The sequence below is a fragment of the Crinia signifera genome, chromosome 6 (assembly GCF_055691185.1).
Source record: "Crinia signifera chromosome 6, ASM5569118v1, whole genome shotgun sequence".
In the NCBI taxonomy this organism is placed as follows: Eukaryota; Metazoa; Chordata; class Amphibia; order Anura; family Myobatrachidae; genus Crinia; species Crinia signifera.
In genome coordinates this window covers 263,134,543-263,152,772 of record NC_139222.1, presented here as the reverse complement: position 1 = coordinate 263,152,772, position 18,230 = coordinate 263,134,543, and the positions used below count along the sequence as shown (strand labels likewise).

General features: G+C 44.9%; 1 protein-coding gene across 1 annotated transcript in view; it reads left to right on the top strand.

The window, feature by feature from the left end:
• The first annotated feature begins 12,156 nt into the window (after positions 1–12,156).
• Positions 12,157–18,230, top strand: part of GLRX3 (glutaredoxin 3) — a 31,279-nt gene continuing 25,205 nt past the window's right edge. Inside the window, exons 1-2 of the mRNA XM_083149470.1 lie at positions 12,157–12,314; positions 15,941–16,049. Of these exons, the coding sequence (XP_083005596.1) occupies positions 12,247–12,314; positions 15,941–16,049 (177 nt within the window). The 5' untranslated portion in view covers positions 12,157–12,246. The remainder of the gene's footprint in view (positions 12,315–15,940; positions 16,050–18,230) is intronic.

The window sequence follows — 18,230 nt, the reverse complement described above, 5'->3', positions numbered from 1 at the left end:
GAAGTGTGACGTCATTAGCTACAGCCAGATAGTGAGAGAGCAGCATGGAGGAGGGAGGGGAGAGGGAGCATTTAGTATTAACCTCTGCTGTCCTGTACAGTGTAAACAGTGGAACACCAGGTGGCTGCGTTTCTTTTCAGTCCCTGTATTGTTTGCATAGAGCAGAGCTGCAGGAATAAAATATTTTTATTGCTTTCAAAAGTTTTTGATTCCTGTATAAAGTGGTGAATAAAGAAAAATAACATGTTTTCTGAGTGGGACACTGATGAAAGGGTATATATACACATCAAGGGGTGTAGCCGTGTAGGTCGGTGCAAAATGTCAGGGAGAGGGGTACGCCATGCTTTATCAGCAATTTAGTGACGAAACATTTAAGCACTAGTTAGTATATGTCACCTGCAACATATATGAACCTCATTGGTAAATGTGGTAGGTACGTATGTACCATTTACTGATGCTCTGTATTGTACGGTATACGGTCATTGGTTTGATAAACTAAAGGTTAGGTCATAGTTGCCTACCCTCCTGCATACTGCAGGAGACTCCCTGAAATAGCAGCAATCTCCCTCTCTCCCTCATTAGTATAGCAATCTCCCTCATGTCACCTAGCCCACATTACACTGTTACAATTTTTGGGAAAAAAGGAATGAGAGACAGATACATTTACATTGAATCATCAGCACTATTTCTCAGCACTTTACCAAGTATAGTAGCTCTTACTTACTTTGGGGCTCATCTTCATTTGGATCTAAGTAGTTTTAAAAGATTCCTCTCAGATCTAGCCACGATTTGCACCCTTTGGGTGGAGCATGACACACCCCCTCAATGGGGCGCTGTGCAAATTCTCCTACCAACTATAATCTCCCTGAAACTAGTTTTCAAAAGTAGGCAAGTATGGGTTAGGTTGACACCTCAAATAGGTCACCATTCTTAAGTTTGACAGGGTTGGAAGGTCAACACAAGCATTAGGTCGCTCATGTCTGGGTTAACAGTTAAAAGGTCGACATGGGGTTTTTCACTTTTTTTTTTGCCAACATGTGCCGACTGGCGGTATTTCATGCCCTACCATCAACTAGGGCATGGAAGGAGAATAGTGTGCCAAGCCTAGCGCGGCACCGTGCCCGAAGCATGGCGAGCGCAGTGGTCCATCAATACGGACCATGTCGACATTTGTAACAAAAAATGTGAAAAACCTATGTCGACCTTTTGACTGTCGACCTAAACACTGTCTAATGCTTGTGTCGACCTTTCAACCATGTCTACCGTATATGAGGCGTCAACATAAGCTGTGTTGACCTTTAGGGTCGACCAAATGCATGTTGTACCCTATCGTACAGTGGTTCTCAATTCCGGTCCTCATATACACCGAACAGGTCATGTTTTCTGGATTTCTTTAATTATGCACACATTAGTTAATCTGCTGGAGGTACGTGAACATATCTCCAAACGTAACTGTAGTTCAGGTTGAGATCTTTGTATATGCCAAGGGGGCACGGCCTCGTGGCAAGGGTGCAGCCTTAGTGATGAAAGATTTAAGCACTATTAGTTAGCTAGCGTGTACCCCCAAAATGTCCAGATATCTCACCTGCAACATATATGAACCTCATTGGTAAATTTCATAGGTACGTATGTACCATTTAATGGTGCTCTGTATTGTACGGTATAATATGGTCGTTGGTTCGACAAACTAAAGGTTAGGCCGACACCTCAAATAGGTCGCCATACTTAAGGTTGACAGGGTTGGTAGGCCTACACAAGCAGTTGAGCCGCAGTTCTTCAGCCCGTAGGTAAAGACTGCCACTGCTCCGGACCATGCTAAATGACTATAAGGTACTAATCTGGACATGGGGACATTGCCATAATAAATTTAGGGGGGAATTGAAATGCATTCAGTACTTTACTGTGGGCTAATTGATTCATCAGAGATATTCATTTGTATCTAAAGGCAGACAGAAAAAAAAAAAACAATAACCAGGATGAGAGATTCAGAAAGTGAGAGATTTTTGTAAGAAATCTCAAGTTTTTTTAAATCAGCAATCATTTACACTGAAAAAATCAAACTGGTTTTGCGTTATAAATGATTGCCACTTTAAAAAAAAACGGAGGTCTTACCAGGTTACGGTACAACTGTAAGAACAGACTTAGGTCTACAGTCATTAGGTTGACTCCGGAAGGTCGACTGTCCCCAAGGTCGACAGGGTTAAAGGTCAACATGGGTCAAGGTCGACATGACTTAATGTCATGTAGACATTGTATAGATTGTATAATCTACCTTGACGATATCACACTATGATGTAAATTTTATCTTTTATATATCTCCACCACATCAATTATTGGAGAGCCTCTAGTTAGGCGAAGAATCCAAGGATAAGGAGAGTATATTTCTTGTGTGTATCTAACTTTCTGACCCTTGAATCAATTTTCTCACTTATCACTTTTTTCCTGGAAGAGTGTCAGCGCACAGAAACACTTATTTTCTGTTTACAAAAATATCCATTGTTACTAAGGGAGTATTAAATTCAGCGCATAGCGTATAGACTCAAATACACCAAAAAATATTGTACCGTGTGTACACACTATAACAGTGACTTTTAACTCCTACTTAATTAAAAATATCAACAAAAAAGAGAAAACAAAATAAACAACAACATTTAATATTAATTAATATTTAGATTTTTTGTGATCATTTTTGGGGGTAAAAAGCTGAATACATCAACAAAACTAACAGTGACTTTTACTCCTATTTAATTAAAAATATCAACAAAAAAAGAGAAAACAAAATAAACAACAACTTAATTAACAATATAAAAAAAAAAAACAGAGAGAACGCAATAAAAAAATCCGTAATATTCTATGTAACCAAACCCTGCTGTCTCAATCCTCAGTGTTCTAGAATTATACCTTCAAGAAATTTCCTGCCAGCCGTGATGACAGAGGGACAGAAATGAATGCCACATAAGGCGGGATAAGGATTAATATTATTTATCCCTAGATATTTTACAGACAATGTTAATTTGTATGCACTTTCCTCTGTGAAAAGAAAGATTTATATAGGTATATTAGACTTGTCATAATTGACTTTAATTCCAGGGAGGCTTCTGAACCCTTCAATTTCCTGTAATAAATTAGGTAATGAGATGAGGGATTGCGAAAACATCAAAATGACACAGCCTGCTGCATAGAAAACGACCCTACTGACTGATCTGCGTCTCCACCAGAGGAATGACCAGATGGTCCTCACCCCAGTACCGCGTGATCAATATTCACCACAAATCTTTTTGTACAGATTGAAAAAGTCTTTTCTGCAATTTGTATTAAACAAAAATGTAAGTCCATGCAGAAAAACGTCATGGAATTTGACCTTTGTAGATCTTTTTGCTTTAAGGCCCAAGGGGGGTCATTCTGGTTGATTCGCAAGGCTGCGAATTCGCAGTTTTGCGAGCCCACCAAACCTTTGTCGACCTATTTCATAAATAGGGGCTAAACTACATTATAACATGACCATATTCAGGGCATTTTCATACTCTGCTGCAATGGACCTGATTCAGGGCTGATCACTCATTTGCAAAGTTGCACATGACTGCAAGTAGATAGCCGTTGTAAATGGATCGCTGTTCACCTGCACATCCAGAGCCGGCCCTAGTCATAGGCAAACATGACTAATGCCTAGGGCATTTGGGATGCCTATGGGAAACATGGTACTTGTGTAGTAGCACGGCGCCCATCGCATCGCAGACCATAAGGCATGCGATGGTATGCGATGCAATGCGATGTTGCGCGATGGCAGCCGATGTTATACAATTTAAAATTGTATACCATCGAATTGTATGGCATTGTATGCCATTCTATCGCATATACAATGGTATGCGATTTAAAATTGTATAAGCACCCGGGAGGGGACGCGTATTACTTTACATGTATTCCACGTCCCCTCGCGGGGCTCGCTGCGCTCGCCACGCTTCGGACTCGCCACACTATATAAAATCTACTCCACGCCGACGTGGATAGTGGGGGTAGGAAAAGGTCGTAGGATGCGTACCGCCGCCCCTCGCGGGCTCGCAGCGCTCGCCATGCTTCGGGTTGGCGTTCATAGTGGGGGTGGCGTGGGGGTGCATTTAACATTGTAAGCCCCCATTAGGGTGCTTATACAATTAAACATCGTATAGGGGGCTTATACAATTTAAAATTGCATCGCATCACAGTGCATCAGGTGTATGGCATGCGATGCGATGCCATTATATATCGTGCAACCTAATATAATGGGCGCCGTGCTAGTACACAAGTACCGGAAGCATTCCAAGCATAGGGCGAGTTCACATTGACAGTGGGCAGCAGCAGACTGAGACAGGCATAATGTGTATAAGGTAAAGAGGTACAAATGTGTGGCATACCATGAATAAGGAACACTGTCATTTGATGTAATGTAAATTAGGGACACTGCTGTGGCGTATCATGAATAAGGAAAACTATCATGTGATGTAATGTGAATAATGTTGCACTAATGTGTGACCTAATTTCATTTGGTAATATTGTGTGGTCACAACCCTTCGCAGCAAGACCACAACCCATTTCTGCCTCTATTTAAAATATTGGGGTCTAGAACACTCCAATGTAGCCCCAATATGTCTAGTTATGGCTCTGTAGATGGATTGCTATAGGTGAGGGTTGACAGATGTTGCTGGCTGCTGGTGCGATCTGTGCTGCTGGGTAATGGGTGCTGTGCTGGGAGGGGGTGCTGGGTCAGAGTTGGAACTGTCGATGGTGCGAGGGGTCACCAGCCAAAATCTTGCCTAGGTCTAAATACAGTTATCACTCAGCTTGTGGGAAAGGAAACTTTGTATCTAGGTAAGATTATTTGTGTACAATGTATCAGACTGCTCACTGTAAGTTTTTACACTACTTAGCAGGGGCGGATCCAGGATAAAATGACAGGGGAGGCACCATGATAAAAGAGGGTTTAGGTGGGGGAGGGGCGGCATTAGTGGTGCCAGTGTACATGCTAAGAGAGCGGCAGAGAGAGGGTGGGCATGGGATTGAAAATAGGCCCTGGCATTTAAAATCCGCAGACCCACCATGGCGACAAAAGCGAAGGATGTAGTTGTGTGCGTGCCGAAGGCGCGCTCCGGAAAAGGGGATGTGGCCACTCAACAGGGGGCGTGTCCTTGAGTGTAGTGTACAACACCATATACAACTTCTACACATTATGCAACAAAATACTAGACCCCATTATACTTGCCCCTTACACATGATGCCAAATGGATTGAGCCAAAATTCACATAATGCCAAATGAATTTTGTCAAAATTCACATAATGCCACACAGATTGAGCCAAATTCAAAAAATGCCGAACGGATTGAGCAAAAATTCACATAATGCCACACAGATTGAGCCAAAATTCACATAATGCCACACGGATTGAGACAAAATTACCCTTAATGCCACACAGATTGAGACAAAATTCACATAATGCCACACGGATTGAGACAAAATTCACATAATTCCACATGGATTGAGGCAAAATTCACATAATGCCACATGGATTGAGCAAGAATTCACATAATGCCACACAGATTAAGCCAAAATTCACAATGCGCTTCATAAACAGGGACATTGTTCACCAAAGGCGTGCATTAAACATTTACACCATAATGTCCATTACACGTTAAGTTACACGCCATTATGTCCATTATGTATTATGCCAAACACCAAAATGCCTATTAAAAATGATGCTACATAAGTGCAATTTATCTACATGCTCATTGCCAAGGGTTCCATGCTCGTTGCCATGTGGGATTACATGCTCATTGCCAAGGGGGAATACATACTTGCGGTAAATGGGGGACAGCCGCCGCCAGGCAGAAGTGATAGCCACTGACAGTGGCAGAGCCTGGCTGTATTCAGATCACTGCAGGTCCCGGCTATTTGAAATAATACCCCTTTTGCACCAGAAAATGCATTCCCAGGTTGGCCCCTTTTACACCAGCCTAGTCCCTGCATTTTCTGGTGTGAGGGGGAGAGAAAACCACCCCTCCCCTCTTTAACCAGTTATCTCATTTAACCAGCTATATCTCTGGTACCAACTGACCCATTTACATGAGACAAGTATCATATTGAAGAACTTTTGAGTGGACTTTGAATTATGTTGGTCCAGTGAAACTGGAACATTTGGTTCCAGAGTAATATACCCTCAAAGAACATGAACAGAAATGAAATTACATTTCAAATATAAAAAAAATCAGTTTACATGCAATATCTCTGGAACCGATTGACCGATATGGACCAGCCTGGTATCATATTGAAGGCCCAGCGATTTGAAATTGAATGAGATCAACCACAAGCTTATGTGATGCCAGGGGGGGAACTGGCATCCGTCGGAACTTGGTGGGGGTCGGAATTAACGGGTCCCATATTATCCTATGGGGAAAAACGTTATAGCTTTGCCAGGCGATATCTCTGGTTCCCGGGGGGCTAGAGACACGGGGCTGGGCTCGTTGGAAAGCCCTGGTCCTCGGGTACAAAATAAATGACAGGGGGGGCACGTGCCCGGGTGCCCCCCCCTGAATCCGCCAGTGCTACTTAGGGTCATACAATCTTGTCATGTAGTTAAGATACACAGAATACAGTGCACTGTATCACTAAGTGACTTTATACAGATCAGTACCAGGGTTTGTTAGACATTTAAATTATATGTAAAAATTCCACCTTTACCACAGGTATACAAATCTATCTTTGTCTTGCTGGGGACCAATGGCAATATTCAATTGATGCCGGATCCATTTTGCCGGAATGGATCCGGCATCCATTATTCAATTCATCGGACAAATCCGGATGTCGGATTTGGCCGATGAGTGACACTCACCCGGCCGGCGCTCGGACCGGGTGAGCACGGCAGCGGGAGACGGCGGGGGACGGCGGGAGAACCAGAGAGGGAGCCTGGATGGAGCGGGGTGAGAGCAGCTCAGCGGCGGGTATGTAAGGGAGGGTGCTGGAGGGTGCATGCGGCGGCGTGAGGGTGCGGTGCGGTGGACATGCCGGAAAAAAACAGCTAAGATTGAATAGATCGGAACCCCTTCATGTCTTTTCGGCAAGACGGCAGTTTCGACACTGATTGAATATACCCACAAGTGCACTCACTAAAACTTTAATATCGCCTACGGTCCACACAGTGTACCCAATAGTACAAGTCTAAATTTTTCATTGTTAATTTTCTATTGTTGTTTGTCTGTATGTGTGTCAATGTCTAAAACTTCTGTCTAGTACTTATTTTAAACGTATTATTAAAAGTTAAATTTTAGTACACCCCTCACAAACCCAGGGCACTTTTTTCCCTACAATATTGTGTTACTAGTATCAAATACAAATTTTGACTCAAATCCAGGAGAGGCCCTAACTAAGTTTGCTCCTTATTGTACCCCACCTAATATATTCTCATTACACCATATCTCACTACATGATTACTTACTGATTAGACATTGACACACATACAGACAAACAACAATAGAAAATTAACAATGAAAAATTTAGACTTGTACTGTTGGGTACACTGTGTGGTCCGTGTGGGGGGGCTGTTGGGAGTCCCCCCTGTCAGCTGCTAAGCAGTGGGGAATAGACGCTGTGCGCATGCGCACAGCGTCTATTCCCGCAGCCAGGGGGCATGGCTAGAGGCTCACAGAGCCTCTGGGTCATGCCCCCATAGCGGCAAATTGGGGGCGTGGCCTCGCGGAAGAGCCACGATTATAGGCCACGCCCCCAATTAGGCCACGCCCCCCGAAAATTTCAGCACGCCTCCGGCGCGCAGCAGCAGCGTCCCGACTGCTGAGCTGCAAATGTTGGGAGGTATGATTTTAGTGTGGGCAGGCAGCATTCCCTGCCTCCCAGCCTACAGCCAGACAGTACATGTCTGTGAGCGTACTGACTGGTGGATGGCTACAGCTATCTACCAATCGGTGTGCCCACTGTATGTAAGCATGTGGAGAGATGGTGAGAGGCCACAGGAAGGGGTGAGATGTTCTTTACTAGTTAAAAGCCCATCAAAATGATGGCTTCTGCAATGTAATTTCATGTTGAGCTGTGACAGTTTTTACTTTCACTTCGAGTTGTGACAGCTTTTACTTTCACTTTGAGCTGTGGCAGTTTTTAGCCCTCAAACTCTTCAGCCCACCCCTTTTCCCTATCTGCTCCTACCTCTAATCTCTGTCTTCACAGCTCCCTCTTTCCATATCCAGCAAGCTTGAAGCAGATCAGTGTCCCTGCAATAATCACTTTCATAGGTACAAAAGGAAATGTGCCGACAGGCGGCATTTCATGCCCTACCATCCACCAGGACGTGTTGGGAGAATAAAATAGTGTGCCCGAAGCATGGCGAGCGGACACTTTTTTAGTGTCCATGTCGATTGTGTTGACATTCGGGATAAAAGTGAAAAACCTCAGGTCAACCATGTGACCATGTGACTGTTGACCTAGCCCATGTCGACCTAAAGCTTGTGTCAACATAATGACATGTCACATCAACCTTCCCATGTGTCGACATTGACTCGTGTCGACCTTCAGTGGTCGACCCAATGCATAATAACCTTATGGCGCATACCCAAGTGTAGCTTGTAGTGAACAGCTGGTGTCTGTACATGTGTAATACCCCTGCACTACAGCACATGCTATTACACAGGTATGGATCGTAAATACTATACGGACGGAGTTTGACTGACATTTGCACAGACTGGGAAAACCATTAGATGTTTTGTGAATTGCAAATGTATTCGCAGGATTTGCGAATAGTGATCCATCCAAAATACACTTACAGATTAGCATGGAGCGGGTGTACACTTTTGCACTGTGGGCGGCGGCTATCTACTCGCAGTTCTCTGAATCAGGCTCTGTGTGTGCTGGAAAGATGACAGGGTAGACTGAACCAGCTGGGTGTGTGGGAGCTGTCCAGTGCTGAACGGATGTACAGTATGGGGCACATGTACGAAGCATTGGAGAGAGATAAAGGGTCAGATTCAGCCCTTTTCGTACAGGTTGGAATTTGGCGCCATCACCGATGCTGGGGGTGCGCATAGTCACCCATGAGAAAGCGTCCATATGAAGAGTAAGTCTAGGCTTACTTTTCATCACGAATAGGGAAAGAATAATTTGATGATGAGTAACCATTGAAGGGCGCGGGGGCATGCGAGCTGTTTGCTAGGCAGTGAATATATGCAGCCTAGCGATCAGGTCTGAATTACCCCCAAAGTAGACAATATGGTACAGGTTGTCTTTAAAAAAAGGACAGAAGCTAATTGGTCTATCGCTCCCGCAGGCATCCCATCGCACAGTAGAAAAAGTATATGCTACACATACTTTTTGTACTGTGTTTTGATCGCATCGCATGCACATCGCATGCAATGTGATGCAAAGCAATGCTATTTTAGCACAAAACGTACTGTACAATCGGTACGTGTATGGGCACCTTAACACTTCCCAGAGTTAATTACTTGTAGAATGCTCAGCAGTGCACTTGTGTACCAACACCAATCAGGTGATGCACACATCCAATTCTATTTAGCAGGCACTATTGGTGCTGCTGAACCCACGCACCCTCTGTAAGGCTGTGACACCAGCCTCAGTCACATTTGAGCATAGATGTGAGGCAGAGGTGAGGCAAAGTACATGCAAATAGTGCACCACAGGTTACAGAGGCGTAGCTAGGGTGGAGCCGGTGGAGCACGAGCTCCAGGCGCAGAATTATCACCTGGCGCCAGAGTCGTGCACCCTGCCACCGGCTCCCCCGCTCCCTACTGTGCCCGGCCTCAGAGTGCATAGTGCAGTGGCGTCACTAGGCACCCCCACTCCGGCATTTACTGCCGCTGTATGCAGACCCGCTGTCCGTGTCCCAGGCTCCCAGCAATTACCTTCACCACCCCCCATGATACATCCCTTGGCGGGCCGACCCGAGAGGACAATCCCTCGGCCGGCTGACAGGCAGGCTTGCTGTTGCTGTAAACCAGAAGCTGTTTTCAGCTAGCCGGGAGCAGCACTACAGCAGCCAGCCAGAAAATACTCCCAGGCCAGCGGGTAGTGGTGGCTGAGGGATGAGTGGATCGGCGCTGGGGCGCCGTGGCCAGCTCAGGGGTTAGAACGCCACGGTTCAGCAGGTAGTAATGCCTTCCAGTGGAGAAATGCTGAAAGCTACTTTAGTGCGGCTGTCGCCACAGAAACAGTTTGCGCGACTCTAGAAAGTTATATTTCCGTTGCAGTGTTCACTAGAGATTCTTCAGGTTCCCCAAAGCATGCAGGACAGTGGAAGTAAATCATCACTGTCTGTACCCTGGTCCTGGAGAAGTTTGCAGACGGATTGCTGCAGCAGGGCTGGTGCAGAACAGTAGTTGCCCCCCTCTTTGCTTTCCTCTGCCCTCCTACCCTCCCCAAATTCGTTCTCTTCCCGCCTGTTATGAGATGAGCGGCGCTTGATGCCTGGTGCCCTCCCCTCTTTTCCTCCTGGCAAACCTGTCACCTCAGTGCTTATGACCTATTCCTGTATAATCTGAGTGCCTTTCTCTGGCTGCTGGGGTGAGTAACAACTGCTTTATAAGTTCCAATGTACAGTCCAGGTTATGTGCAAACATCTGTGGGCTGTATACTGTTGGCTGAAATACAGTATGTGTGGGTGTGGGGTGTGTGCATATACAGTATGTGTGTGTGGATATATGGTGTGTGTGTGTAGGGGGGTGCATATACAGTGTGTGTGTGTGTAGGGGGTGCATATTCAGTATGTGTGTGTGTGTATTGCTGGGTACACACCAAAACGATTTGAATTGGATGCAAATCGTATGCAAATCGTATGCAAATCGTATAGTACGATTTGCATACGATTTGCATACGATTTACATACGATTTGCATACGATTTGCATACGATCTGTATTCAGATGAATGGATCTTTTACAGATCCTACCTGCGGCAGGTAGGATTGGATTAGGATCCAATTCAGATCCAACCAAACGATTTTGACCAAATCTGCATCCAATCTGCATCCAATCAGTCTGAATTGGATCCAGATTGATGGGATTGTGCCAAAATCGTTTTGGTGTGTACCCAGCATATGTATGGTGTGTGTGTAGGGGGGTGCATATACAGTATGTGTGTGTGGGGGGTGTGCATATACAGTATGTGTGTGTGGATATATGGTGTGTGTGTGTAGGGGGGTGCATATACAGTGTGTGTGTGTAGGGGGTGCATATACAGTATGTGTGTGTGTGTGTGTAGGGGGGTGCATATACAGTATGTGTGTGTGGGGTGTGTGCATATACAGTATGTGTGTGGATATATGGTGTGTGTGGTTGGGGGGGTGCATATACAGTATTTGTGTGTGTGTGGGGGGGTGTACATACAGTATGTGTGTGTGGGGTGTGCATATACAGTATGTGTGTGTGGATATATGGTGTGTGTGTTTGGTGTTTGGGGGGTGCATATACTGTATCTATAAATTATATATAAATATCTATAAATGAAGGAATAGGAAACGGTTACGGTGTGTGGTATAATGTTAGGCCCGCCCCCTTTTCGCTGCGCAAGAGCCCCGCCTACTAAAAATCAGGGGGGGGCATAACGTGCCCTTGCTCCGGGCACCGTGGCACCTGGCTACACCACTGACAGGTTAACAAATGAAGCTAAATAAAAACGACTGATTGTTATTTAATCCTGTTACCATGTGTCTCTGAAACACTACCATCCGTTGGCAGCAATTGAAACTACATCTACTAGCTTTCAAAGCATTTGCTTCGAGCAGGCTTACTAGTAACGCTATGTAAGTTGATTTATGAGTATTTTAGAGAATACTGTACTCCTGATCATAAAACAGTGGGCACCAATAAGCAAAGTGTCCATCGATGGCGTTATATTCACTTCCATCGCCAGCGCTGCCAAAGCCACATGCATTTTCTGTATAAACTGGTTTTAAGGCGCAAGCTCAAAGTTCTAATAGTTGCAGCTTGCCCTAAATCAATTTTACTTATGCAAGTTCAACTGTATAAATGAGTGACAATGCAGAAATATAGTATTTATTATCTAGTAAAATAATGATGGTCTAAACTTCTCAAATTGTTATATTTTTTAACTCTCGCACTGCGCATGTCAGAGTCTCTCCATCAGGCGCTCGGCGCTCTGCCAGCATGGTCTGGGAAGAGGCTGTCACTTGAAGCGCCGGTCACACGCTCCCAGTCTCTGATCAGTTACTCGGCGCTCGGCAGCTCCTTGTTTCCCGGCGGTAACATGGCGGCAGCGGTGGTGGAAGCCGCTTCGGTTCGGCACTTTGAGGAATTGCTCCAGAAGAGCGCAAAGTAGGTGATAGGATGTGAGAGGTAGTGTGTGAACACCTACAGGGGCGACAGCACGGCGATGGTGACCTTCGGGGGGGAGCCTGTCACTGCAGGGGGGCAGTGACGTCACTCACGTGGCGTATAGATGCTCTGCTCAGAGAGTGTTCTTTGGTATGTGCTGGGGCCCCTAATGCTGTGTGCTCTGCAGTCTGTGCCGGGGCATCCAAGTCTGTGCTGCCTGGGGTCCCTAATGCTGCAGTATGTAATGCAGGCATGTCCAAACTATGGCCCTCCAGCTGTTGTGAAACTACACATCCCAGCATGCATTGCCACAGTTTTGCTATTAGGGAATGCTAAAACTATGTCAAAACCTGTTGGGAGGTGTAGTTTCACTACAGCTGGAGGGCCACAGTTTGGACATGCCTGAAATGAGAATCCCAACCTCTGCATTCTGTACTGGGGCCCCCAGTGCTGTGCTCTGCATTCTGTACTGGGGCTCTGCAGTCTGGGGCTCATTCAGACTGTGTGCTCTGCAGTCTGTAACATGGATTCCTTGCGGTGTGCTCTGCATTTTGTACTGGGGCCCCCAATGCTATGTTCTCTGCATTCCTGGCCCCCAGTGCTGTTTTCTCTGCAGTCTGGAATAGTAAACAAAAATTTTCTTTACATTTTACATCCTACTCGCATAACGGAGGCAGCGAAAAGCCGCTCAGTGTGCCAGATAGATGCAACATTAATAGTCCCGGAAATTTTTTACACATGTACAAAGGGTCTGATAAAGCGTTGATAGAAAAGCAAAATCTTTCTCAAATTGGCAAAACCATTTGTAGTGCAGGTGGGGCAGATGTAACATGCAGAGATTTAAGGCCCCCATACACTTATGCGACTTCTCAAAGTCGTATAAGATTTCCTTTAAACTGCCCGGCAGCTTCTTGGAAGACAGGATCGCATAGGATACGGAGCTGAATCACATGCAATTTGACATTTTTCATACTGACTTATCTGCCCAATCCACCAGAATGGGATGAAAAGGGCACAAAGCGCACTAGTGTATGGACACCATTAAGGTGCCCACAGACGCTACAATTGTACTGTGCTATGCGTTTTTGACTGTACAATGGTTCTATACAATTTTTCTTCCAGCTTGCGATGCAATGTGCACTTGGATGCATGCGATGCGATGTGATGAACCCATGTTTGTAATGTTAAATTTCAGATGTAGTCTAAAAAGTATGTGCAGCACGTACTTTTTTAGACATACAATATCGGGCTCCCGGGAACGCGCATCGCACAAGCCCATAAACACCATCCAATAATTGTACATAAGATGCGTTTTGTGCTTAAAAAGTACAAAACGCATTCGATTATTGTAGCGTCTGTGGGCACCTTTAGATTTGGGTGAGGTATTTTGTTTCTGTGCAGGGTAAATACTGACTGCTTTATTTTTACACTGCAATTTAGATTTCTGTTTAAATAAACTGCACCCTAATCTAAAGATGCCTATAGACTATGTGACTCAACCCCCCCCCCCCCCCCCCCCCGGAGAGGTCACATCCAATCCCCCTTCAGCTGCCTTAGACACTCCCGGGTGCTAGGATCACATGTGATCCCCTTGCCGCAGGGAGGGGGTCCGACCTTAAGATCTTACATGCAGCATGTATGATCTCCAATCGGATTTGATGTCGCACACATGGTATTTGGGGCGATTTCACCCCGATTTCTTGGCCCGAACTGCCGTAATCATGTAAAGTCGGACCCAAATCGCATAGTGTATAACTTAACTCTCTGCACTTGTCACATCTGCCCCACCTGCAGTGCATATGGTTTTGCTGTTTTGAGAAAGATTTTGCAATGAACTCTGAATTAGACCCAAAGTTACCAATGGAGCACAATAAGGGATGTGAGGAACGACACTGGTTGCTCACGTGAGCTGTTTTTACACCAATTCACACTGTCGCACACAGGTGTACAAATGTAATTGATCAAATTTGTTAGTGTGAGCTAGCAATGTAGTTTTGCTGCTCCCAGTTTTATCTACACAAATAAAATGCACATTTTGAGTGAGAAAGCCGCTCAGCCGCATTAAAACAGTGTTTGGTGCTATTTAGTGCAACTGAAGCCATTGACAGAAAGGATATTTGTCTATACACATAGCTGGCTCTGGGCATTCCAACTGTGTGGGACTACTAATCCCATCATTTCCTGCCAGCTTCTTCCATAGTATTAGGTTTCCCTTAGTTTTGCAATGAAAATCAAAGTCACACATGTGATCTGATGATTATTATTGTTCTAGTGATGGACATAGTAAACCGATAGTTGGAAACCATTGATGATCACAATTCAAAGGAAATGCTTTTCCATTTACACGGGGTTTTCAGTAGTTGCCACATGTTGGTTTCATTCAGTTTTCGAACACCAGTATAATGTTCATTCTAACTCTGCACTTGTCATCCGTGCAGTTCTACTTTCCTGTCTGTGGTGTCACTCTCAGTGCTGTTGCTGCGTCTAGCACATTCTGGTCTGTATGTCGGCACTGAGACCAGAGCAAAGACCTAGACAGGAAAGCAGAATCGCACGGATTGTAACTTGCAGAGAGCAGAAAAATTCTAATTGCATTTTGCAAATTTTGTAACGCCCTCTCTCCCCCCAAAATAAAATGTCAATAATAAGCACACACAAATGTTACTTGTCCTAAACGCAGCCTTAATGTCACTTAGACTTCTGATTACAGTGCGCACAAGTGAGGCCAAACTGAGCAGTATATTGCAAATAAACTGAAATAATTATTATTAGAATGGAAATCCCAAGCCTGGCAATCCGACGGGCTGAAAGAAGGGTTTACCCGGGTCGGACCCGGGTTACTGGGCAGTTTGAACAGATAACCCGGGTCAAGCGTCCCGGGCCCCGTTCACACGATAGGGAGAAGGCACCGCTCCAAGTGCTGCCTCCTCTCCTGCCCCGGTGATGCTACGTCCCACCCTCCCGATGACGTCAAGGAGGGCGGGAGCTTCACCTCCAAAATGCCTGATCACTCCCGGGACGGACCCATGTCCGAATCCCGGGTGCGACGCGTCATTTGCGATATAAAAGGGTTGATACCATGTTTCCAGGTCAGTGGCAGTAATATAATATTTTTACACATTAGCTAGGTATACAAATTAACGTCCATCTATGAATAAGACCCTATGATGTCAGGGTTATACTAGTGCACGGTACGCTGTCTGTGACCGTATGGCGTTCTACTGTACTACACACACATCCACAGTGGAATGTCAGGTTACTGCTGTGCGGAGAATGTTACCCTGCTTCATATGAATCCCCATTATGTGGTGTGCTGGTGATACTACTACTGACACTTATAGGTGACTGCTTCTTTTTATTCATATTAATAACTGCGATGATCGATAGATGTATATAATTGTCAGCATACTGTGCGATATAGTGACGCTATAATATATATGATGTCACTATAACGTACAGTAGACTGCAATGTGTGTATGTATTTATATATTTCTACACCAGTCAGGAACTTGAGGTGGAAAGACCTTTTTATACAGATGTTCTTAGAAGAGCAATAGTTCCTTCAGCCACCTCCTGAATGCGGTACGTGGAACCATCCTCTAAACCATGGTTGTCTTCATTTTCAGATCTCTGCTTGTTGTGCATTTCTGGGCACCATGGGCTCCTCAATGTTCTCAAATGAATGACGTTATGGCTGAGCTGGCCAAGGTCCACCCTGAAGTCACATTTGTGAAGGTATGGCCTCATTGATAGCATCCACATAGCTCCACACTGTGCTCAGTAGTTGGGTAAATGATCTGTAAATCATCAAATTGTCCTGGATATAGAAATGGTTTCCTAACGGAACATTCATTGGCTGCACGTTCTGCAGTAATCCATGGAAATGCATTACAGCAGGGCTCGACAAATTATTTTAAAGTGTAGGAGCCAGGATGAAAGTGTAGCAGCCAGACAAACTAATAGGGGCCGTACGTGCCGAAAATTTACACTGTAATCCCTATTCCCTAACACTCATTCCATATTATACCGCATGACATAATGCCCATTACACGTTATGCCACGCACTGTAATGCCTATCGCATGTTATGCCACGCACTGTAATGCCTATCGCATGTTATGCCACACACTGTAATACCTATTACATATTATACTACACACTGTAATGCCCATTATATATATATATACCACACACGTAATGCCCATTACACATTATACCAAACACCGTAATGCCCATTACATATAATAACACATGCTGTAATGCTTATTACATATTATGCCACATAAGTGCCGCTTACCTACATGCTTATTGCTACGGGTTTTTCGCTTTACTCCAGGGGTTGCATGCTTGCTGCCGTGGTCGATTACCCCTCCTCTTCTTACCTTCCCCTCCGTAACAGCCGTGCAGAGCGGTGGAAAACTCACCTGACTGTATCAGATCAGGTCCACGGTACGGCTATTTCAAACACGAGGCAGCTATTAAGCCTATCGGGAGCTACCACCGCCGTTCCTGAATGGCTGCCAAATCGCAAGCTCCGATTGGCTTGCGAGCCACCTCTAGTTTTGAGAGGTGGCTCGCAAGCCAATGTCACCCAGGTTTTGTCGAGCCCTTCATTACAGTTAAAGGCCAGATAGTGCAGCTTAAAAGCACCCAAGTGGCTTGAAGCATCTGAAATCATCCTCCAAGATGCAAATAGCATTTTATTTTCTGAGAATACTTTCAATTTTATATGCAGGCTTCCCCTTATCTAAATGAGCATAAAGCGTTCTTTATTTGTGTAACGTGAGCGTGCACTGCAGTCTATTGTGACTTTTAAAACACAGAAGCAGCCGTTTTGATGTGCTGGGGTTCTAGATTTGTATTTCTTAAAATGCGGCCCTCCAGCTGTTTTGGAACCACACATCTCAACATGTCCTGCCAGTGTTTTGCTGTTAAGGCAGGCCCACATACATCAGAACAACCTACATACTACCGGTCATATGCAGGTCATAATTGCAGTCGAACAAGCGATCTTATGCTTTAAAAGCGCATAAGATCTGCTCAAGAGTGCAATGTAAAGGCCCCCATACACTATGCGATTTTGGCACAATTTCACCCGATTCGGATGAATTGGGCCGTGAAATCGGCCCAAATCGCACTTGTAGACATCCCGTCCGATCCGATGCGTGGTCCCGTGCACATTGGATCGAGGTCGGACGGGCTGCACATAAGATTTGCTAAATCTTATTGGACATTCACATCAGTACCTGCCCCAGTGGAGCTTACAATCTATATTCCCTACCACATATACACGCACACAGACATTCTAGTGTTAATTTTGTTGGGAGCCAATTAACCTACCAGTATATTTTTGGATTGTGGGCGGAAACCGGAGTACCCGGAGCAAACTCATGCAAGCACGGGGAGAATATACAAACTCCGCACAGTTAGGGCCATGGTGGGAATGGAACCCATGACCTCAGTGCTGTGAGGCACTAATGCTAAACCATTACACCATCCGTACTGCCCATGGTTAATATGTTGTAGTACAAAATAGCACCTTATTTATCGTTCAATAAGAGATGTGCCAATGCGGAAGGGAACATTGCATTTATCCACATCACACGTTTTCCCCCATAGAGATGAGCAGGAAAACTTGAGAGGTCGGCAGAACCTTATATGGCTGATATAAGTAATGATGTTTGGTGGTATACTGCTTTGAACTGATTCCCCTCCCCTCCCTTGTATGTCTTTGTGGGTACAAAAACTGCCTGGGATGCACTAAGGGGCAAACTATTTTTAAATGTCTTTTTTTATCCATTACATAATCTTCAATTGTTTTTTATACAGGGGGTGTTTTTTTTATTTTATTTGGTACTTGTTTCCTAGCACGGCCACAATCGTTGGGATCGTGTACCTTTAAGTTAAGGTACACGATC